Source organism: Xenopus laevis, chromosome 2L, assembly GCF_017654675.1.
Source record: "Xenopus laevis strain J_2021 chromosome 2L, Xenopus_laevis_v10.1, whole genome shotgun sequence".
Classification (NCBI taxonomy): Eukaryota; Metazoa; Chordata; class Amphibia; order Anura; family Pipidae; genus Xenopus; species Xenopus laevis.
In genome coordinates, this window is record NC_054373.1 from 125,926,888 (window position 1) to 125,951,317 (window position 24,430).

Sequence of the window (24,430 nt, forward strand, 5' to 3'; positions counted from 1 at the left end):
GGAAATCAAATTACAATAAATGCATTTAGAAATAGCATTCGCTATAGTGAATAGTCTGCAAATAGTAATCTGCCAAATCATTACCTTTAGTTTTATTTGCAGGTCTTCTATGAGCATGAATATTTTTTTTTTTTTTTTTTTTTAAATTTCTTTATTTTCAATTTTCAGGGGTACAAAAAAAAAGAGGGATATTAAGGGGAAATAATAAGGGGGTGATGTGGTTACCCTTACATGTATATACACATAAACTTTATGTATTGCATATTTCTGAACATATTATTCATGTAATGCATAGCCAATATATTTCTAAGCACATTATTGATGTGGGGCAACATCAGTAACCAAAATTCAAGATCCTGTATCTATAACTGACCAATTAATCTTAGCTTAACTTGATAAAAAAACCTTCAAGTATTTATGCCAGGGTAACCAGATTTTCCAGTACCTCTTACTATTATTCTGTGAAATGTGTGTTAGTTCCTCTAATAAACTAGTTTCTCTTACAGCACTCATCCATTCCTCAAATGTCGGGGGGAGCTCAGACTTCCAGCATGAATATATTTAAGATTTAATGAATGCTAGACCTGCTGGAGCTTTGCTATACTCTAGAAAAGTAGACTAGATGGAAAACATGCTGTAATAAAAGGGTGGACAATATGTATATAACAGAAAAAGTCATGACTAATAATTAATTCCCATTTATTGTATGACTGCTCCTTTAAAATATTAAGGTAGCTACAACAACAGGCTGACAGTAGCTTCCCACTTAGCCATGAATATGTTGGCAGCTTATTGGCATGTGTATGGGAGCAAAATAACAAAAAAAACATGACATCCTTGGTATTGGAGTGGATCTTTCTTGTATGGCTTGATAGAATATACCTGTCTACATTATGTTAATTTAAATGTGAACTACTTCTTTAAGCCTGCCTATAATAAATAGCATACAAAGTCAAGTCTCAAGCCTTAAAGCTAGTTCCAGCTTTAATATCTATATTTAGCTTCCATTAAAGAAACAAATGCATATTATGGGTAACAACAAAAGCAAAACTTCCTTAATTTAAAATATTCATTATTTGGTTAGACTAAAAGTAAAACAAGTTTATATGATCACTTCCCTCAAATACAGATTTTAGTCGCTCTTTCCAGAAGGCTCAAAACATTAGGGGAAAACTTCAGTAAACAGCAGTGTAAATTTACAGGATCAGTAATATCCAGCAAAAGACAATATTTTAAGAACACCAGCTCAGGCACCAACACAGCAAAGCCATTGTACTATTCAACATAGTTTTGTTTTGCTACATACAGCTGTGTTTTTACAGATGCAAAGCCATGTGTCTTCACCAAAAGAAGTTGCTTTCCTTCAGATGTGACTGCAGATCAAAGCATTAAATGCAGCAATACATGATGCTTTTCCCTTTGGAACCTATTTTGCTGTCACTAAGAACCAGAAATTCCATCTGCTGTCCTTATGCAATAACCAAGGTTATCAATACTCAATGTAAGATACAGCAAGCACAGAATAAACACATAGAAGTATTTATTATACACACACACACACACATTTATATAACTTCATATATAAATTCATGGCAATGGTTAAGTGCAGTTGTGCATGAAATTCGCAGTGGTGAATGGTTTAATAATAATAAAAACGGTATTTTGCTAAAGCTACACAGCACCACAAGTTTCCTGCAGAATATAATACAAAGACCTTGACATTACCTTTTACAATGGAAATCTGATCTGCCCATCAAGTTTTTTGACTTGAACTTTAGGCCCTTTTATTATTCAGAAGCACAAGTATCTAACTACTAACTAGCTTTAGCTCTTTAAGATTGCCCAATCTTGGCCTGGTCAAAGAGCTGAAATAACTTTTGCAAGCTCAACTGCAGCTCAATGGCCAGAATTTGGCACAAAATTAACATTTTGTGGGACAAACCACCCTTTATTAGTTTGTTGTGTGTCACATTCGATGGCAGCTAATTAATGGCTTAAATACTCTTTATGGAATCGGTGCCAGTAGATACTAATTTCACTAAATTGTTCTGGACACCAACACTCTGCCAGGCATCTAGGGTTGTTGATGTGTTCATCTACTTTGTAACAGATAATAGGTACATGTATTTGTGATAACTAGTAAAATATAAGTGGCATGCTTTTTTACAGGTCATGGAACGCTGAGGTGATATCCTCATATTTTACAACAGTGGGCACTTGTTTCAATAAGTCGTGTGACATCACTGCTCCAATTATAACTGATGATATAATTAAATACCATTAATACCAAATATATATTATATATATGTGTGTGTGTATATATATATATATATATATATATATATATATATATATATATATATATATATATATATATATATATATATATATTTGCAGAAAGAAGCGACACTCACAGGATGTTTTCAATGCAGGATAGTTGTGTATTTATTCCACTCAACGTTTCGATCCCCCACAGGGATCTTCGTCAGGAGATTACAAACAAACATATATATATATATATATATATATATATATATATATATATATATATATATATATATATATATATATATATATATATATATATATATATATATATATATAATAAAAATACAGCAGGCGACGGCACTCCTAGGAATTTCACCAAAACAACAGTGGTATGAATCAAAGGTGAGGTTTAATAAATCCTACGTTTCGGTTCCTAACTGGAACCTTCGTCAGGGAAACAAACAGTTATATATATTTTACAGAATATTGATGGCTCATGTATTTCTAGCATTTAATATTGTACATGGAACATGAAATCTTAGTATGAAAACGTAGCACATTAGCAATAAAGCTTAGTATACAAATCCTTAGGGGCAGCTAGATTTTTCTACACAGTAGCTTTCATGTTAAGTATTCGACAGAGATATGTTAATTGGGCGGTATACAAAGAAATAAAGGTAGCTTGATTTAAGCTGCCAATACAGCCTCTGCGGTCTTAGTTGGCAGCTTATCTGTCTGTGTATGAGACCCCCAGACAGGTTTGCCAAGACTGAATCAAGCAAGTATGAAAATTCATTTGGAGAAGGAGCACATTGAAGCATTGGTGTGGCCCTTGTCCAATGAGTTTCTGTAGGCCCCAATCAATACAGTCCAATGACTGTACCAGCCCAATTTGTCACAGCATGTGGGTCAGATCGGATCAGATCTACTCATTTGGCTACCTCGACAAATGAGTGGATCTTACCATGTCTGGCCTCCTTAAGTTGGAAACAAATACATACAACTTTTGTTTATATTAATTTACTTGTATCACACACATATATTATGTGGCAGGAGACTCGCTTTCACTGATAATTAGAATTGTCTCCTCAGGAACCTCACTAAAAGAATTTCCAAACTTATAGACATGGTCTATACAATGTCCAAAATAAAATCTATCTGGCTAAATTTGCTGCAAATATTGGAATTAACAAATGAAAAATCCTTATCTGACGTGCATACATTTCCAAAACAAGGTTTTATTTACTAGTTATTTAAAAGTCCATCTCCCATAGACTCCATAGTATCCAAATAATCCAAATGTTTAAAAAATTATTTCCCATTTCTCTGTAACAGTAGCTTGTACTTGATCCAAAGTAAGATATAAATAGTCCTTGTTGGAAGCAAAACAAACCTATTGGGTTTATTTAATGTTTACATGATTTTTTAGTAGACTTAGGGTATGAAGATCCAAATTATGGAAAGATTGCTTATCCGGAAAACCCCAGGTTCCGAGCAGCATTCTGCATAACAGGTTCTATATATGTACTACTTCAATGGCCTAATAGTACATATTTTTCCCGGTTTAAAGATGATATATATAACATTTTAATGTCAACATTTCCTTTAGCTATTTTATCTAACAGTATGAGATACTCCTATGAAAAATATAAGAAACAGGTTAGCTCTGTGAAACTGGAAGGCTTATTCACAGGTCTGCCAAATATTTTATACATGCAGAACTTTCTAAGATAAACACTACTCTATTTACTCTGGCCATAGGTAAAATATGTGACAACCCATGGGGAAAGTCGATACCGTTTCTTTCTTCATTATTTCATGAGCAAGCCCTCCCTGAGGCTATTAAAAATAAAATCAGTTTGTTGTTATCATTAGAGATAAAACAGCATCAAAGCTTTCACCAAAGGACCAAGAACAGTTTCAAGGACTTCAAGACCCGCTCTGTAGTACATTAATATTTGAGTGCCATCTAGTGGTTAATGGGCTAACAACATTAAAAAAAACTTTTAAAAAAGATCTGGTTATTTTTAACAGTTGCCATGTATAAATATTTTTTAGTTGTGCCATAGAAATATTGAATATATATGATATAGAAAATATCTAGTGCTGGCATTTTTTCTTAATGATGTATATAAAAAATCAGGTTGGCTATAACTGATTAGATTATATTGTGAGAAACTACTATGCTGCACTTCGGGCAGTGGCAGAACTCCCGGGGGAGCAGGGGGTGCGAGCAGGCCAGGGCCCGCACCCCCTCAGGGCCCCCGGCAGTCCGTTCGAGGTTGAAAATGCGGCCAAATGCGGCGGTACGGAGGGGGGGGCGGGGCCTGGCTGCACGTCACGCACCAGGGCCCGCCCCCACTACTGACTTCGGGTTGAGTCTTCAAAAGATCCTTAACAATCCTGTACATATAAATAAATAAAAAATGTTTCTGTCTTTGTGTAACAGACTTACTACCATGACAAAGCTTTTTATAGGCTATTGATAAAAAACAGCGTGAACATGAAATGTATTTGCAAAAAACAACAAATCAGTTCACTGGTAACATAAAAGGAAATGTCTCAAGCAAAAGAAATGTGTTATGCTTGAAATTGTTTCAGGCTACGGCAAGCACAATATTCCCAATTATTTATATACACACTATAAGTACAGAGACTGCATATTGAACTAATGTCAGGCAACCTTTCAGCATGTGATACAACAAGGATGGAAGAAATTGCATTGGCTTCAGAAATACTGAGTTTGACTGCATTATCTTTGAATCTTGTTGTGCTAAAATCCTTAAAAGCAGATAAAATCCTTAAAGGACAAGGAAAGGCAAAAAAATAAAATCCCATTTTTACTTTCAATGTACTTTTCAATGAAAAAGAAACCGATCTCCAATATACTTTAATTAAAAAATGTGTACTGTTTTTATTAGAAACCTGACTGTATGCAGTGAAAATTCTCCCTTAATTTACTGCTGTGGATAGGAATTGTCACATGGTCCCTAACTGCTGAGCAGGGAAACAATCATACTTATGAACAGCAGGGGGAGCCCCCGCCTTACTTACCAGCCATGCAGAATTCAAGCAGCTTCATTTTTGACGATCCCTAAGCAGCACAGACCACACTGAGCATGTGCAGGGTCAGTGTCAGGCAAAAATGTTTAACAAAGTTACGAGATGACAGCCCCCTGTGGCCAACTTTGAAAGCATGAATCATTTGTTTGATTAGGCTTTGTGGTGCAGTAAGTTCATGTTTATGTTTAGTATACAAAATACAGCATTTCTTATTCTATTTTAGACTTTCCTTGTCCTTTAAAGGTCCAGCACTACTGAAGGCATATATTCAAATAACCAAAAAAGGCTTTTAGGGTGCTAGAAAGTTTTACAGTTCTCTTTCATACTTAAGCAATAAAAGCACTGTTTCTTAGGTCTCTTATAGTAGTCAAGGTATGAGCTTTAACATGTAACATCAAAATGCCAGTCAAGAAATATATACTTTAGTTATTTACTTTTTGGCATGCCTGTTGCTTTATACACACTAAAGTATTTCACAAAATTTTGTTAAGTGCATACAGAAACAGACCCCATATAGGCTTGAAAAGCTATAAAATAAGTACATACCGTTAGCTCCATTATTGCCGATTTAATAAACACGTCACTTAATTACATGCTCTTTACTGAGCAGTGGTTTATAAAGTAAATCAATTATTGTATCATGGCATGCATTGTCTGGTTGGTTTTGTAAGGAATACTAATAATATTACCACAGAGCAGCAGGGTATATTGCATCAGATTTTATAGGTTTACTATAAGTTTACTGAGCCATGTGCTACATGTCACTGTGAGCTCGACAGGTTTTCCCACCCAATCTCTTGCACAGCAACACAGCTTTAATAAAGTCTAGAATACACTGCTTTACTGCTTTGTACAAAAAAGTGGGCTTTTCTGTAGGAGACAGATAAGAAACCCTTAGCAATATATAAATATATAATTCCAGGATTTCACATTTGCAGCAGTCCACATCTGTTCCAATACAGTATTGCATAGGCTCTAATGCTATTTTTCAGTGCTGCAGAAATGTTGTTTCTATATATACAGTATATCTATCTCTCTCTCTCTCTAAGATTTAAAGCATAACAAATGACTGCTTCTGAACCATGCTGTCCCTAAGATGTGTGCCTGTTCACGAGAGTACAATTGGGGACACAAATGCACATTACAAATTGTAGCACACAAAGAAAGACTGTTTGCCCATACCTAAAATTGCATCATTTACTGATCATAATTGAATAACTCCACCTAACAGCAGCCTACAGAAAATTAGAGGAAACACAGCATATAAGTGGCATAATTAAATACTGCTCATAATAGGACACTTGGCTACCATATGTCAGAATATTTAAATGTTCCAAGGTTCACAGATTATAAATATACCTGGTAAATATATATATATATATATATATTTTGGAGTGACACCTTTCTTCCATGAAAAAAGTAGTTATTTGGACATTCATTGACTGCAATGTTGATGTGCGGGTTAAAACCCCTCAGGTTGGCAACACTTGCGGGTTAAGGTTGGATGCGGGCAGGGCTGGAACTAGGGGTAGGCAGAGTAGGAACGTGCCTAGGGCGCAAAGCTAGGGTGCGCCAGGCACGCACTAGTCCGGTCCCCGCTCTGGCTGGCGTGTGCACACACGCGCTGTCCCTTTCGCAATGCCTCTTTTCTTCGCACATGCACATGTTTGAGCGCTCCAACCAGCCAGGCTGCCTAGGGCGCCTGCCCGTGCTGGCCGGCACTGGGTGCGGGTCAGACTGGGAAAGTGCACTAATCCTCTGCTCCTGAAAATTTCCTGTCTTTTAACTAGAGGCACACACAGAAGTAGAATACAGAGTGGGAAAGGGTATGGGTTGATTGTGGGTTCTACAATGGCAACATTTTGTGAATCAAGGTTGGGTGTGGGTTAAGGCAGGTGCGGGTTGAGTTTTCCTGACCCGTACATCACTAGACTTTAGTGAAAGTCCAAGGAACAATGGCTTTAAATACTCCAAGGTTGGGGCTGAGAAAGTACAGTTCAAAAGAGGCAACACAGATCTTTTTTTTTTCTTTTTTTACCAAAATTTAAGGCATCTTTCAGTGAGTAAGAGTCTGCCCATGTCTACTTTGTACATTTAATAATCTTCCCTCACAAAAATACTACAAATGACTGATTTAGGCATCTTCTGATATGTGTAACTTTAAGCCTCTCATTCATTCTAAATATATTTTACAGCCATTCATTCCCTTTCCCTGTCACCCCAACTGAACTTCCCTACTCCACAGCCAGCAAATTTCTCAAACCTCAAACCCCCATTCCAAACTTGCCACCACCAGGTAGCATAGCACCTGAAAACTTCTTACTGCAAAGCGTCCTCTCCACAAACAGCTGCACCCCAGAACACAGACAAATGTTTGCCCTGCTACACATTCACTCATTTAAATGAGTGATGTAGTGCTACACAGGGGTAAAAAGTAATTACTATTACCTGCAAATGGAACCCTAAAACCTTTAGTAATGCTAATGATATTGCCGCATACCAGTAGTTAAAATGGTTTCCTAAACTGTGTGGTTTTTTTTACAAATGTATTGCCAAATGAGCGACAGTAAAACTCATATTGTCATATTAGCACAGTAATACTGGTTGTAGGATCTCCGACAATAATTATTAATAAATAATTATTTGATTCATATTTAAAACTGAATTATCCTTCCATTGCCCCTAATATATTTCCTTGACATGGGTTAGGCATGAAGCTCATTGGCAAAGAGGTTTTGTCTTCAGGTGCATATTGGAGAAAGTTTTAAGAAAAGGTTGGATGACTTTTTTAAGCAAGTAAAAAAAAAAACCTTCAAATTAAACAATACACTGAACATTGGTGCTTATGACAAGTGGATATGAGTAAAGCAGTTTGCAAAAATACCAACTCTGCTGTTGATGCATTTGTTCACGTTAAAAGCTGCATCAAGTAATTATTTATTATTATTACATGCTGCATAAAAGAAATAAGAGGTAACACTGTGTGAGTTGCATCTTCCTTGGATGCATCTGCTCTGAATCCGCTCCAGACAGAAGCACTACATATAATATTCATTGCGGAGCTCATGGCTTTAGAGCTTGTGCCTGCTATCAGTAAAAGCTTAGAAATGCAATACATTCCTCCTCACTGAAACCCACACCTCCTTGACATATATACTGTTTATGCTGTCAGATAAGAAATCCCATTGCATTACAATGTGTAATTATGCTACTTCTTAAAAATAAATACTAAAGTATTTTAGGTCCATTTTGCCCAGGACTTTGTTTGCAATTTTGTGATCTGTGTGCGTGTGTCCTGGCGACTTTGAAAGACTGAAGCGACACATAGGTTTAAGCACTGGTGATTCACTTTATCTCCATTGGGAAAGCATACGGAGAAGATTAGTACATAAAGTTTTAAATTATGAAAAGGCCCTCTCCCATTGAGTCCATTCTATCCATATAATACACATTTTTAAAAACAATTGTACTTGATCCAAATAGTATTGACTGGTAAGGAACCCCTGTTAACATTCCAAAAATAGAAATTAACACACACATTGTAGAAGTGCAGTGAGTTTTGTGTTTGAACATGCTATTTCAGGCTGACATTATATCCAATATATTGAGCATGGCTGCAGGTATATGTGGTTAAAATTGTAAGTACACACGTATTCGTGTTCGCCAAGCCACACATCAAAAATGAACGTGAACATGGCCTTACACATAATATCTAAAAAACAAACAAAAAAATTGAAGTGTTAAGCATTTAAATATAATGTATTGCTCTAACACCTGTAGAAATAGGGTGTATGCACAGCTCTAGCTTATCTAAATAACTTGCTTTATAGCTACGGGGGCAGCCATTAAAGACGAATAGGGCCAGTGGCAGATTAATGTGGGGCCCCTATGCTAAATTGACACAGGCCCCCTCTAGGTTACTGCTGGGTCCAGATTTGTGCAGATCCAAGCAATTGTGTGCACCCAATCTCTATACGCCAAGTCGGGTTTGGCGCACACAAGTGACGTCAGTGGATTTGCACTCATCCGGGCGCCCTCATGCACCTTGCCTGACTTCTTCTCCCAGCATTTGTGCCCAACCATACCAAGCAGTGCAAATAAAAATAAATATTACAACAAAAGAAAATGGAAATAAAAATGTAAAAAAAAGGTTAGATGATCCCCTGATCACACTGGGCTATAGCCTAGGGTAGCCTGTGCATTAATCTGCCACTGAATAGGACAAAAAGGCTCATATCCCCATAGCTGTTAACAGATAAGCTGTATAGAATGCAATTACTTTGTTCTTACACAGGATGATAAACATCGGTCAAAAGCCAGAACTATAGCTATAAATTAATATATTAAATATTAAACTTAAAACCTTCCTCTCAATAGGATATACAAACTGGTAACAACAATTATCATAGTGGGGGTGGTCTGCATATGTCTTTCCAAATTTACATAAAGCCATTAATCCACCTTTCCAGACAAAGTAAGAATCACTGCAAACTATTTACATATAGGTTATAAATACATCTATGTTTCGACTGGTATTCAACCTGGACTCTATGAGGATGTTGCCAAGCCCTTTATGAATAAAAAAAAATGTAGTATCCAAATTTAGCAATATAAGTGGATATAAAACAAACATTTTCATGCTATAAGAAATTAAGCCTTATGTCTGATAAACCTAAAATCCATATTCTAAAATGATGTTTGTAGGGGTTTTATCGGTCACTCTTCTACTATTACAATGTACCCCACAAAATGCTAAAATTCTGTAATATGGTTCCAGTATTAAATATCCGGAAATTCTAGTCATCTCTATTACATGGATACTTGCCTCAAAAGGTGTCAGCAATGGATAGAAGTACAATGAGAGCCAGGGACCAAACAAGATAAAGGATCGGTTGTATGTGTACAATATTTAGGAGTATGGAAGGCTTAGCGTGACATCTTGTCAGTGTTAAAAATATATAAGCTCTTTGTAATTGTACTTCTGGAATGTCATCTGTCTTCAGTTATGCCCACCTGGGATCATGTTGTGATCAGCAATGTGGACAGATTACTGGAACTGTAAAAACTGTGCTTTCTTTGTAATTGACATGTAAACTATTTGAAGTTTCTCATTAAGTCCTTTAAATAAATCAGGTGCAGATGTGCAGAGCTCAAAGTACAGTACAAGGGAAATTAGGTCACCAAAAAACCCTCAATCTAAATGTTATCTAATATAAAATGCAGGAACTGTTAAACTGCAACGTCTAGAAAGCCAACTCTATATTCTGCTACCTTTTAATGCTTCATTTCCCTCCGGAGCCTCTCTCTAAGATCAATTTCAAGAAGAAAAGGGAACTTTTATCTAATAAAACCCAAGAACTGAAACCATTTATTCACTAAAGGAATTGAGTAAGCGACCTCTACACGTTTTTATTGTGCAAACATAACAGACAGGCCTAGAAATGATAAAGATAATACATTATATTAACCTTTATAAGAGCAAATGTTAACTGAAAGAAATGTAATGAGATAAATTTGAAAATGATTTGTGTATGTGGAACATGAATGTATAATGGTTTCTTTTGTATATTTTTAAGCAAACAAAGTGGCCATAAGGTGGTCACAGTGATCTGCCATGTATCCAGCAAATCAGTCCACGGGCCAAATGGATAATGAATACTGTGTATTGTAAACTGGGGGGGGGGAGTAGAGAGATATGTTTATTCTCATTGATCCTTTAAAAATATGCTCTGTGAGATGTTTCTTACAGCCGTATATCATGATCCAGTAGTGTGTTAGTGTATGGGGCTTACATTTTAAATCTACCTTATATTTTCCGGAGACAGATCTGAGCACGAATCTTTGGAAGGAAAAGTAGGTTGCAGGGTTGTGATTGTTAAAAAAGTTAAAATCAGTGGTGTACATTGGTAGCCAGTTAGCCCAGTCCCCATGTGAGGTTAACTTCACAAATAGTTACACAGCAGCATGCTTGTTTGAGGGGGCCCACCCAGTCACCAACCCAGATAAAGGGACCAACAACGCATAAACTCTACTGCTCATTATTCTTGTGCAGCTAACGCACAGAGGGGTATTGGTGATTAGGGGATAGATGAGTTTAATAGGAAGACACAGTAAAATACACAATGGGACATGGTATGATGGTTTAGCATGCTTCTGAAAATGTATGCAATTGCACAGACAAATAAAACAGGAGTTCAGATAATATGTATTGCCAAACCCTCTCTTTTGTATGAAAGTAATAACAAGCCAGGGGGCCTAAGGCAGTTAAAGGAGGAAGAGGAAGAAGGGCACTGCCACAAGCAAGTACAAACATATACGTAGGACAGGGATGTTCTGAATCCATTTTCTGCAGCAATTCTACCAGCATATCTGCTTAGGCAACCATGAGTAACACTGCAGGTGCACACTACTTTCACATTACTATTTCATCACTGAATTCCTCTGTAAGAAACACTCTCCTAAACTCTTCAGAAAGAAACACAGATCCTATGTTTGAAAGCACCATAACAATATATGGTCTTTGTCCAAACCTTTGTGCACAGTGACCTTTAACTTCCTATTTGACCCTGTATATTATACGCTTAGGGACAGATTTATCAAGGGTCGAAGTAAAATTAGAATTTTCGAATTTGAATTCTCAAGTTTTTTTTATGGCCAAAGCTGTGAAATTCAACTAGGGAATTGTTAAAATTCGATTTGAGTTTTTTTAAAAATTCAAATTCGATTTTCGAGATTTATCATACAGTGGCCCTTTTGAACTCAAATTAGACTATTCCGCACCTTAAACCTGCTGAATTGCTGTTTTAGCCCATGGAAGACATCCTTGGATCAATTTGGAGTTGTTTGCAGTCTTCTTGACATTCAAGTTTTTTTTGGAGAAAAAAAACTCGAATCGAATTAGATTCAAATCCGATTTGAATTTGGGGGTCGATTTTTTTTTTTAAATAAATTGCAGTTGGTCAAATTTTGAGTTCATGGGAGTTTTAACTCCCATGAACTAAAATTCGACCCTTGATAAGCACTTTAACAAAGGTAGAATTTCGAATTCATGTGAGTTTTTAAAAACTCCAATAACTTCAAAATTCGACCAATCAAAATTTATTTAAAAAATCTAATTTTTAAAACTCGGATAAATTAAATTGACCCCGAAAACTTGAATCGAATTCAAATTTTTAAAAACTCGATTCTAGTTATTTCTCGTAAAAAAACTTTGTCAGGAAGGCTGCAAACAACTCTAATTTGTCTCTGGACAGCTCCCAGTTCGGCAGGTTTTAGGTGGCGGATAGTCCAATTTGAGTTCTTAAATGGACAGAGTATGATAAATCTCAAAAATCTAATTCAATTTTTTTGAAAAAAATCAGAGCAGGGACCCGTTTCCTTCTAGATTCCCTGTCTGCACCAAATAAGCAGTGAATTTTTACACACAAAAAATAAGCACACTTTACATTGCAAGGTCAAAACAAAAGTTAGATTCCAAAGTATATGAGAACAAACCTACAAAAAGTAGACAACCTATTGAATTCATAACATAGCAACAATCACAAACATGTTTTACCAGCATTGTCATATATACCATATTTTAACATTTTAGAATAGTCAAATTGACAGCTGTAGAGTGCTCATTTATTTCCACATGTGCAATGAGCAAAAATATGTGTTTTGTGAAAGCTTAAACAAAGGTACTTGTATCAATAGATTTTTGTGCCTTGACTGCATTTTGCTGTATAATAAGCGAGGCTAAAAAGTGTAGGGCACACAGGCATAAAGGAGAAGAATTAACAACTGCCTTGTGGGATTGCTACTTTTACAGCCTTTGCTGGTTGTGCCTACACATGCACATAAATAAATCTTGTGCTAACACGACACAGTGCTCACACAATGATACCAGGAAAAAAAAAACAAGAATACAACTTACACATTTACAACATTTAGGTGCTAATCAGCATTTTGCAAACTTGTAAGGTGGATAAAAATGGTGTAAGGTGAAAAGTACAGTGAATGATGGTGTAACTGCAAGAATGTTTGTTATGTATGATTTTTTTTTAATGTTGAAAATTAAAGTGTTAAAAGTGTATTTACAGAATTTGGCCACAAGAGGGCAGCAGGTTCTCACTAGTTATTTAATAGTGTTATGTAAAGTGTAATATTTTCCCCGGCCACTAGAGAGAGCTAAAGAAAAGGGAAATAGTACAAATAGGGGTAAACAGCCACGGGAGTGATAGTTCGTAGGTGGGCGTGGTCCAGTGAAGAACACCTGCTGGAGGAAAGAAGAGCCCAGCACTGAAGTAAGTGGTAGGCTTAGCCAGACTGAGGAGATTTGTGTTATAGTGTGCACTAGGTGTACAAGGCAGTTAGGAAAAAGGTAGCAACGGCAGGTACGGTGGAACAGCTACGGCTCCTTGGTATTCAGAGGTAATACCGGAAAATCCTGTGAGTAAGAAAGCTAATTCTGAAATTAGTGTATGTATGTGATATGTAGTGATGGGCGAATTTATTCGCCAGGTGCGAATTCGCGGCGAATTTGCGCGTTTCGCCGCCAGCGAATAAATTCGCGAAACGCCCGCGAAAATTCGCGGCAAAAATTCGCCGGCGTCAAAAAAATATATTAGAAAAAATGGGCGCCGGCGTCAAAAACGGGCGTCGGCGTCAAAAAAACGGGCGCCGGCGTCAAAAACGAGACGCTGGCGCCGTTTCGCGAATTTTTCGCCGTTTCGCGAATTTCGCAAATTTTTCGCCGAAGCAAAACGGCGCAAATTCGCCCATCACTAGTGATATGTGACTGAAGACTTGACTGTCAGTGTGAAGTTGCATCAACAAATTGTATTTAAGAAAATAAAAAGAACTATGTTTTTTTTTTTTAACTGCTTGCTGTTGCCTATTACTGTAAGTAACTCTGGGCCACCTACCTACAAACTAGTGTTTGTAAATGGTCCCTTAGATCTCCCTCCCATCTGTTCTTGGGTACAGAAACACAATACACTATAAAAAGCCAGTAAGTTGATAAATAATAATGTGTCATCTAGAGACCACAAAATGTTAAAATTGTATGCAGTGCATCTTATTTATGGTTCTACATACAACTATACAACCAACACGTTTTTTTCTCTAAACTACCAATTCGGATTGACTTGCTGCACAGCAAAAGGTTTTGTGCTTCGATATTCATGCAGAATTTTCTAGCAAACAGTCAATTGATTAGCTAACACATGACACAAAAACCTTACTGTAGGGGTCATTTGTGTTGCAGAGCAGTGTGTAAAGTGCAAAAAAAAAAAACCCACACTTTTTTTTGCACTTTGCACAAAGAGTTCTACTATTGATGTATGGCTGCAGGCCTCTGTGTTCTGTTTTGGACACAGAGACCTGTGGCTAGCCTCTGGATTAGAATGCTACCTGTGTTAGGCAGAGGTTTACCCAAGAGGCTATCGGGGGGAGGCATGTAGGTGTCCCCTCTCCTGATCTATCTTGTCATTTAGTTAGGGAGCAGCAGGAGGTACAGGCAGCAATGGGGCCCTAACTTTACCACCTGCCCAACAGCTTTCCCAAAGGCTTGTTAGATGAGGGCTAACGGTACACTTGTGTGCCCCTTAGTGATCTAGCACCTGGTAAAACGAAAATAAACCCTTCAGTCTTTCCTTTACTTCTCTAATCACACAACAGGAGTGAGGCAATCCTCTCCAAGTTCCACGAAAATTTAAAATTTAGCTTTCTGCTAAAGATACCTTTATTGCATAGATGTGAGAAGAGGTGGCTTCACCCAAAATGCTTTTAATTTGGATTACATTTCCTGGCTCTATATACTATATGAATATCATACATATCAGAAAAACATGTACTACACTGATGTACATGGGGGGTACATGATAAGCAATTGCCCTGGCTGTAAATGTAAACCTAGTGGGGAAAATTAGAGTATTCCATGAAAATGAAACATTTTAGGAGTGAAACTGGGTTTCCTTCCAAGGATTCCTTCTGTTATGCATAAATAAAAATCAATAGTCTTCGATAATAGCTCTGCTATACGGTTTGCCTTTGTGTACCCCATCATAAAAAAAACTGTACTGTAATTATTATGATAGATAATCACAGTTAGGGGCTGATTCACTAACTTCGAGTGAAGGATTCGAAGTAAAAAAACTTCGAATTTCGAAGTGTTTTTTGGGCTACTTCGACCATCGAATGGGCTACTTCGACCTTCGACTACAACTTCGAATCGAAGGATTCGAACTAAAAATCGTTCGACTATTCGACCATTCGATAATCGAAGTACTGTCTCTTTAAAAAAAACTTCGACCCCCTAGTTCACCATCTAAAACCTACCGAACTTAGTGTTAGCCTATGGGGAAGGTCCCCATAGGCTTTCCTAACTTTTTTTGATCGAAGGATATTCCTTCGATCGTTGGATTAAAATCCTTCTAATCGAACGATTCGAAGGATTTAATCGTTCGATCGAAGGAATAATCCTTCGATCGTTCTATCTGCGCTAAATCCTTCGACTTCGATATTCGAAGTCAAAGGATTTTAATTCCCAGTCGAATATCGAGGGTTAATTAACCCTTAGTGAATCGGCCCCTTAATCTCGAGTGAAAGTAATAAGCTAAAGTAAAAAATACTAAAGGAAAAGTAGTTTTGTAGTAGAAGTATATACTGCTTATGATTGTCACCCATATGTGGAAAGATTTATGTTGTAAGAATTGCCATTTGTGTGTAAACAATATTATGAAATATGCTAAGGAACTGTATAAATCAATGAAGATTTGGTGACAAACATTTTTTTTAAAAAAAAAGCAAATTTTTTTGTCATCCACCAAGTTATACCACATAACTTTGTTAGTAATTTTGGAGCTGGCTTTGCTTACATTCTATAAGTTTTTCTGGTAACAATAGTAAAAGGCAGTTATTTTGTTTATGAGTAGGTCTAATTTGTGTACATTTATGGTACCAACTTTGTGTAAAGTATATTTAGCAAAAACCAAAGTTCCTTTCTAACCTAGTTAACTAGATGTTTTCATTTTACCACAGGCTGTTAAAGTATGGGGTATAAGGGAGAAGGTTTGAACTGGCTCTTCATGATGTTCTCTGTCATTATTCTGTGAAATGCAAGCTGCAGTGGATAATAAGATATGAAGAACCATGGAAAATAAGCTGGAGATAAAGTCTTTTAATTCTCTGGCTCCATCAATAACCAGGAATATAGTTAAACCATCTCGGGAGAATCCCAGCATGATAAGAATCAACGCTAAGCTGTCTAAATGCGTCTACATGCCAGTATAGTATCCAACAGTAACTCACTCAAGTGCAGATAAGTGGAAGATCCACTATTGGGAATACGGTAATAGTGCAAGATTATAGCTTATAATGGGAGTTTGGAATTGTTCTGAGCTTCCTTCAATGTCAGATTATAATTTTCTGTCACAAAGGTGAGAAAAACAGATAAGAATAGCCGAGAAAATATTGGACAAGGGTAAACATGTCAAGCTGTGCACTGACAGGCCATTAAATAGTCATATTTGTAACCTTCATGTTATTATAATAGATAGATTTGCAGTGCCTCTACAAAATAGTAATGGCTAGGACTAAATTATTATGCAACAGCTTATGTAATGTATTTATATGTGATTGCTTGAAAATAAAAATATTACAGACAAATATATCTAAGTCTGATCTAGTAGGCAATAATGAATAATACATGGTGCTGGATTTACTTGGGGCTAAAAGTTAATATTATCATAACAAATAGCCCCTATATCGGAGCTCCCTATAGATCTGCTATTTTTCCTGTTCTTGTTTCAAATGAGAGGTGGTGTGCCCTAATGGTTCCTGCCAGAAGCATAGTAGAAGCGGGATAGCCGATCACACAAATCAAGACAGGCTTCGTGTTCCTATCAGGCTGACTTTTGAAGAAATGTTCATTAAATCAGACAGAAACACTACTTTTTTCAGCACTTACCCTCGATATTTAAAAGAGTATAATGTACAGGCACATTTATTTTTCACACAATAGGTCTCCTTTAACAGCCAGGCATGTGAAATAACAGCAAGGTGAATAATTTTGCAAGGCATTCTACAGTCTATACAGTGCATGGTTTTGTTACTAGTTTCTGCAATACAACCTATATTTCAAAGAATACTTACAGGAAAAGAATATTATTATTATTATTATTATTATTATTATTAATAAACACTGCATACAAATAAGGCAATAAATACTGATTATTAATACAACAATGCTGATTTCTTGCCAATATTTAACGAGAAAACAAATGTACCATAAGTTTCATGTCATTGAAATATGAAACTTTCTAATTCTCATCAATTACAATTCTTTACTATTTGTTAAATACTTGAGTAATATCAGCAATTTGTCTCTCTACATGTAGACTTTGTGTCATTTTTTTCATGGACAGTTAGATCTAATTTATCACTGGTCTGTGTTCCATATGTCTAACTGATGTAAACGAAGGGTCTTTCAAAAAAAAAAAAAAAAACCTCACACAAGCTTGAATGTAGAGAAACAGACTGAAGAAAATGACAGGGATAATGAAAAGAAACTTTATTTATGAAACAGTACAGAATTTTTAATTGATAAAATATCGATTAATTGATATGTATTTCTACTGTATTTCCAACAATGGAATCTCTCAACCTAATATGATTTATTTTATACTATCATTTAGATATTGTGTAGAAAAGAAGGCACAAAGAATGCACAATAAGACAACAACATCTTTTGTACTATATGTTGACCTTGAGAAAGTCATATTTTGTTGACCTGGAATCAAAAATAAACATCAAATATGAAGTCCTTGAAAGAGCATGCCTCTTCCATTTTTTAGGATATTAGGAATAGGCACTGCGTAACCTGACAGGGATAAGTACTAAATGCCTTCAATAAATGCTTTGACCTTAACATCCATGCTCACTCTTGGTCTTTTAATGTCTTGTTCCTTTAGGGAATCATTTTTAATCCTCTCCTACACAGAATCCACAAAATTGGATTTAGATTTGAATGAGGATGCATTTGCTTTGCTTTTATTTTTTTATTCACTGTAATAAAATATGTGATTTTATCTCCTAAACAATACAGCATTTTTACATTATTGGTAGGAGAAAGAAATATATTAAACTGTGAGGATGTTTCCCTATTTATGGTTAAATTGCTACATTAGATTGAGGGGTTTATTTAGTTAACCTCAAATTTATCTGGTCAGGCTTTTTGGGGCAAGTAAGTCATGCGATAAATTCGGGCAAAAAAATTAGCAATTCTGGGAAAAAGTCTGAAAAAATAGTACGATTAAGGTTTTTGCTTGATTTTATTGTTTTTTCCCTCGATCATATTCGAGTTATTTTATTATTAAGTAAGTCAAAATCAGGCATGGAAGTTTGGTCGAGATTTTTTTTTTTGATTATGGGATAAATTTGGAGTTTAGTAAATAACCCATCATTACAGTACTCGCTTTACAATCTTCAAGGCTTCTTCCTATAATGACCATGCAAGGTTTCCTCAATATGCAAAACACATAAACATTTACCCTAATATAAACTATTCCCCCATTGATTCTCACAACATTCTATCGAGGCACCATCGAGAGTGTGCTCTGCAGCTACATCGCACTATGGTTTGGAACTGCACTGTCGCAGAACAAAAATCTCTGCAGCAAATTGTGAAAACTGCAGAAAGGATCATAGGAGAACCTCTCCCACCCATCTCCCAACTCTACCGGAAACACCTTGTACGGTGAGCAAATATCTTGGCAAAAGACATATCCCATCCATCACATTCTCTGTTCTCTCTCTTACCATCTGGAAGAAGGTTCCGCAGCATTCAAACTAAAACTACTAGACACTGCAAAAGCTTTTTCCCACAAGCAATCAGAGCCCTTAACATGATAACATTGAAAAACTAACTGTTCCCTGAACCTGTCACCTTACATGTATCCTCAAATGCTCTTTCTTTATGTAAATGCACCAAGTGGGGGGGGGCTGAGTGAAACATAATTTCGATACGCTGTATAACTGTTTATATGGTCTGTATTGACAAATAAAGCAATCCAATAAATCCAATCCAATATATAACATACAAGATACCACAATATCCAGTCACATATGGACTTAGATTTTCCAAATTCACCACTATCCAATTTCCCATTATCTACTCAACACGGCCATACTATCTCACCAGTCAGCATTCCTTCCCTAGGTGCCATCTACACATAAACTTTCTCTCCAAATAATTCTGTCTCTGAAAAGCCTTTTTGCTGAAGAATTAGGTCTACCCAGACATGGGCCCCACAAATGCAATTAAAGTACAGAACGCAATAATAACAAACTCAAGGAGTCAACCTGTTAATTAAAAACACACATTTACTGAATAATTTTGGAATGGAGAACATATATTTATGCTATAAAGTAAGGTGCTTGGGTCAATATGCATTCGTGCACTTCCACATGGTTGCCAATGTGACCGTCTATCCTGCTTTTTCTGATGAATGGTGTGCAGCTGTGACTATTGTGCTACACCCACCTTGAACCACGTAAATAAACGTGTGCCTAGTGAACTGGCTGAAAACACTACTTTGACTGCACTCACTAGAAATGACACAACCCCTACACTGTGAAAATGCTAGGCACAACTTGCATCTAATATGAACCAAAACGTAGGTGCAATTGCGTCCTTTTTGATGGCTGTAATTATTGTGGACATTTGGGGAAAACTTCACTCTGTTCACATGAAAAATGCACTGCTGGCATATTTTATTTTTCAAATTCTAATTTTTCATACAGACTTAAAATAGCAATAAACTCAAATAAAATAAGTGATTAAGCAGCATGATCGGTGCTCGTCAATTATAGTTTATATATAGTTTTAAAGGGGTTATGTCTTTCTGAAGCATCTCTGGGAAGGGGGTCACTGTAAACTGTAATTGATACATTTCTTATCTTTGTCCCTGCTGAGCAGAACCCGAGTTTCATTAAAGGCAGCTGTTATAATTGATACAATAGTTGCTAATATCCCACAGATGCTACTGAGAAATGTATCAACTAATGTTGTAAATTATAACAGTTCAGAATCTGCACCTGGATCACTGAGCTGCCAGACTGAAACACCTGAGGCAGGAACATTAAACTTTAATTTTGGTCTGTAAAAGATACGCAATTGAAAAAAAGTCTTATCTGAAAACTACTGAACTGAAAAAAGTGTTTGGAAGGTGAACAACCCCTTTAAAGGAGAAGGAAAGGTTAAAACTAAGTAAGCCTTATCAGAAAGGTCCATCTAAATATACCAGTAAACCCCCAAAATAGTGCTGCTCTGAGTCCCCTGTCAAAAGAAACACAGCATTTCTTTCCTTCTATTGTGTACACATGGGCTTCTGTATCAGACTTCCTTCAGCTTAAACCTCATTGCCCTGGGCAAGAGCATGCTCAGTTTGCTCCTCTTCCCCTCCCTCCTCCCTTCTCTGCTGTAATCTGAGCCCAGAGCAGGGAGAGACTCAGGCAGGAAGTGATGTCACACCACATTAATACTGCAGCTCCTATCCTAAACAGAAAGAGAGTTTCTAGAGCTTTTTTTAGAATTCAAAATACTTGATCAACCAATAATTTGAATGTTTAAATAAGCAGCAGTTTAGCTATTGCAGATTATATTTTAACTATGGTGTTGTATTGCCACGTTTTAATTAACCAACCTTTGCTCTGTGCGTGCAGTGACTGCACAAATGAGCAGACAACATAAGAGGTCACTGACACATCTCCTTTAAAGGACAATGGCACACAGAAGAATGTTTTGGCTTTTATTACCACAGATTTTAGCTGATTCAAATGCCCAGAACCATGCCTCTTGACCTCACCAGTCACCTAGGAGTGCCCATGCAAGGACTTATTTTGCTTGGAAATGTGGTACAAGACAAGTGCAATACAAGCAAAGTCAGAGACACCATATACGCTTCTTAAGGTTCGGATTGAGATTTGTAAATTGACAAATCTTTTGTGAGATCTCAGTATTTAGCCGAATGCCAACATTATGGATTCAGCATATCTATAATATGAATACAGTGTATAAAAATTCGATCTTTTTTTGGAAACTTTCAATATTTTTCTTCAGTTTGATTCCACATGCACAGTTGCCATATGCAGCCTAAATTCTAGTCATCCAATCACACCCCTGTACTTTCCAGGTTCTCTAAAATTCTGTGGAGCAGGTTAAGCAGTTACATTCCAGTACAGCTGTCAGACTGTGAACCCTGGAGAATAAATATAATGGCATACTTGATTCCACAGACAGGGGAAATCATGATAATTTATTCTTGACTTGTATGAACCATTTCCCAAGCCCACTTAACTTGACAGTGTCATGCAAGAGTTGCCATCTTTATTGGTGGATATAAAGGCTGGATTTGATGTTAAGGAGTGAAGTGGTAATTTAGGGGGTGGGACAGTGACATCTAAAGTGAGCTTTCAGGGTGACTTTATATGCAGGTTTGGATCACTGAAAGCCAGAAAAGCAATGCAGAACTAGAAAAACTTGGCTGCCTGCTCCAAAACGGGAACCTAAACACTTTGGACCATTGAAAAGTGATGGATTCTGAGACTTGAAGTCCCTCTGCTTTACATTTGTGCACCGCCCACTATGGATAGCTGAATTTCCAGATTCCATCACTTAACAATGGAACATATTTATGGTACTGGGACAAGGTTATGGTACTGGGACAAGGGGAGTTTTTTAGCCCCCCTATTTAAATCTATGCTACTGTGGGACAGATCTCCCTGACCAGAAATAAAGTAAATTCCCGATGGGAAAACATATGCATCGCTTTGTTTTCCACAATTACAAAACTAAGCACTGCATATGGTTTATTTTATTGCGAGTTGGAAAGCACTGTAGGAAGATTTGTTGCTAGGGTTGCCACCTGGCCGGTAAAAATGATGGTTGATCCCAATGTTATTAACAGGGAAAAAATAAATATATAGGAAGGCCAGTATTTTTTCCCCCAGAAAAGGTGGCAACCCTATTTGTTGCTCATGGTTGTGCAGATTCAAACTCAGGCAACAAATCTCCCTGTGTACAAATGGGGAAATGGTCTGTAGGAGTAGTTTCCCTTTACTTTGTGAAATCAGGTATGTCTGTATAAAAATAATGTATATTTATTTGGATGTTCCCTTTAATTTAATTTCTAACAGGTGTGTGTGTAAGGCTCTGCTCTGATCATTTTGACAGGGGAAAGGGCAGTTGTTGGGCACGGCAGCTGTAGTGCTCATTAATAGATACACAATACTTTGGGCACTTTTAGCAAATATTTTATCATCAATACGTTTTTAAAGGGGTTGTTCATCTTCCAAACACTTTTTTCAGATTGTTCCCCCCAGAAATAAAGACATTTTTTCAATCACTTTCCATTATTTATTTTTTACTCTTTTTCCAAAATCCAAGTTTAAAGTTGAATGATCGAGTCTCTGGTGTTTGAGTCTGGCAGCTCAGTAATTCAGGTGCAGACTCTAAACTGTTACAATTTTGCAACATTGAGTTGATACATTTCTCAGCAGTATCTTTGGAGTATTGTATCAATTCTAACAGCTGCCTATACTGAAACCCAGAGATTCTGCTCAGCAGGGACAAAGATAAGAGATGTATCAACTAAATGTATCCATTTAAAACAGTTTACAGGGTCGGCGACCCCCAGCGGCTTTAGAAGGTGAAAAATTACACTTTACACTTCAATATTAGAAAAACCGTGACACATAGAAAATAGAAAGTAATTGGAAAAAGTCGTTATTGCTGGTGATCTATCTGAAAACATCTAGTTGTCTGAAGGCGAACAACCCGCTTTAAGAGACAATGGTAGATAAAAAATGGAAGCATGTCATTGTTATGGGTAAATTAATTCATGGTTCTGTGAGGAACAACTTTTCCCAACTGTTGTAAACCACCACAAACAATCCCACAGACAAACAAATGCTGAAATACTGTCTTCTGACAATTCTACTTGCTAGAGATAAAGTAACGTATGTGACTATAGATGCCTGTACAAACCCTGCCACTTTACCATCTCGTCCTACTACAGAAAAGCCCAGTACAAAGTGCATCTGATAAGTCTCTGTGCGACTAATAAATAAATAAACACAGTGAAAATGCTAAAAGTTTAAACTTGAGGACGCTGTAAATGTACCCGTGGAATAAGCAGCACTCACTTACAGTGTCACCTTCCCACCAAGCCATAGTCTTTGCAGCAATGCCATCTTCCGCCACGCTGAGTCAGCCGCTATAACTTTGCGCCCATTCGCCTGCCTGGAACTACTGGGAGGAGCCGCGGGAGGAGATTTGCCATTGGTGTGCGGAATACGAGTCTTTTCGGCGTGTACTCGACAAAATGAAAGCGAAAGTTACGCCATACGATGGAGCTTTCAAGCAGACAAGAGAACTAAACGCGCTGAAAACATTTGAGTCAAATTCACCTCGTAGCTTCGAGAACGCGCTACTTCCGGAAAACCTTGTCTCACTTCCCGTTGCAACAAAGTGGCAAGGTGTGATAGGAAGGGTAGGCACTCTGCTTGTGGCTATAGGTCAGCATACGTACTGCATTGCACACGATGGCGTGTAGTGTTAAGAGTGACTTTTTAGCTGTGTTAGGTGGCAAGATTAAAGATGCTCTCTGCCCTACCCCCCAACATTGACAAAATGGAAAGAGGGATAAAAAGTTATGCAGCTGCAAGCGACATTTTAGCCGTGTTAGTTTTATTGTCACGCCCCCTAATTACCATGTCCATTTTACTAAATGTAGCACGTTATGAAAGTTTGAACACATTTCTGTTCGTTTTAGTGCAATGTTTTAGGGCAGGGGCACAAATGCACATTCGGGGAGATTTAGTCGCCTTCTTCTTCTGGGCAACAATCTCCCGAACTGCCTGCCTTCCTTCCGCCTGCTAAAATGAAAAATTGCCTGCAGCAATGCATTTGCGGCGCTTCGATTTCTGAAGTCACCCGAAGTTTCCGCGTGAAGCAACTTCAGGCGACTTCGGAAATCAAAGTGCCTCGAGTGCCACTGCGCAGCCGTTTTCTCATTATAGCAGGGCGAAGGCAATTCAGGCAGATTGTCGTCCCGAA

General features: G+C 37.2%; 1 protein-coding gene across 1 annotated transcript in view; it reads right to left on the reverse strand.

Moving 5' to 3' along the window:
- clybl.L (citrate lyase beta like L homeolog) overlaps positions 1–23,603 on the reverse strand; it is a 180,955-nt gene extending 157,352 nt beyond the window's left edge. Inside the window, 1 exon segment of the mRNA NM_001093877.1 lies at positions 23,522–23,603. Coding sequence (NP_001087346.1) covers positions 23,522–23,565 — 44 coding nt within the window. The 5' untranslated portion in view covers positions 23,566–23,603.
- Positions 23,604–24,430: the final 827 nt, after the last annotated feature.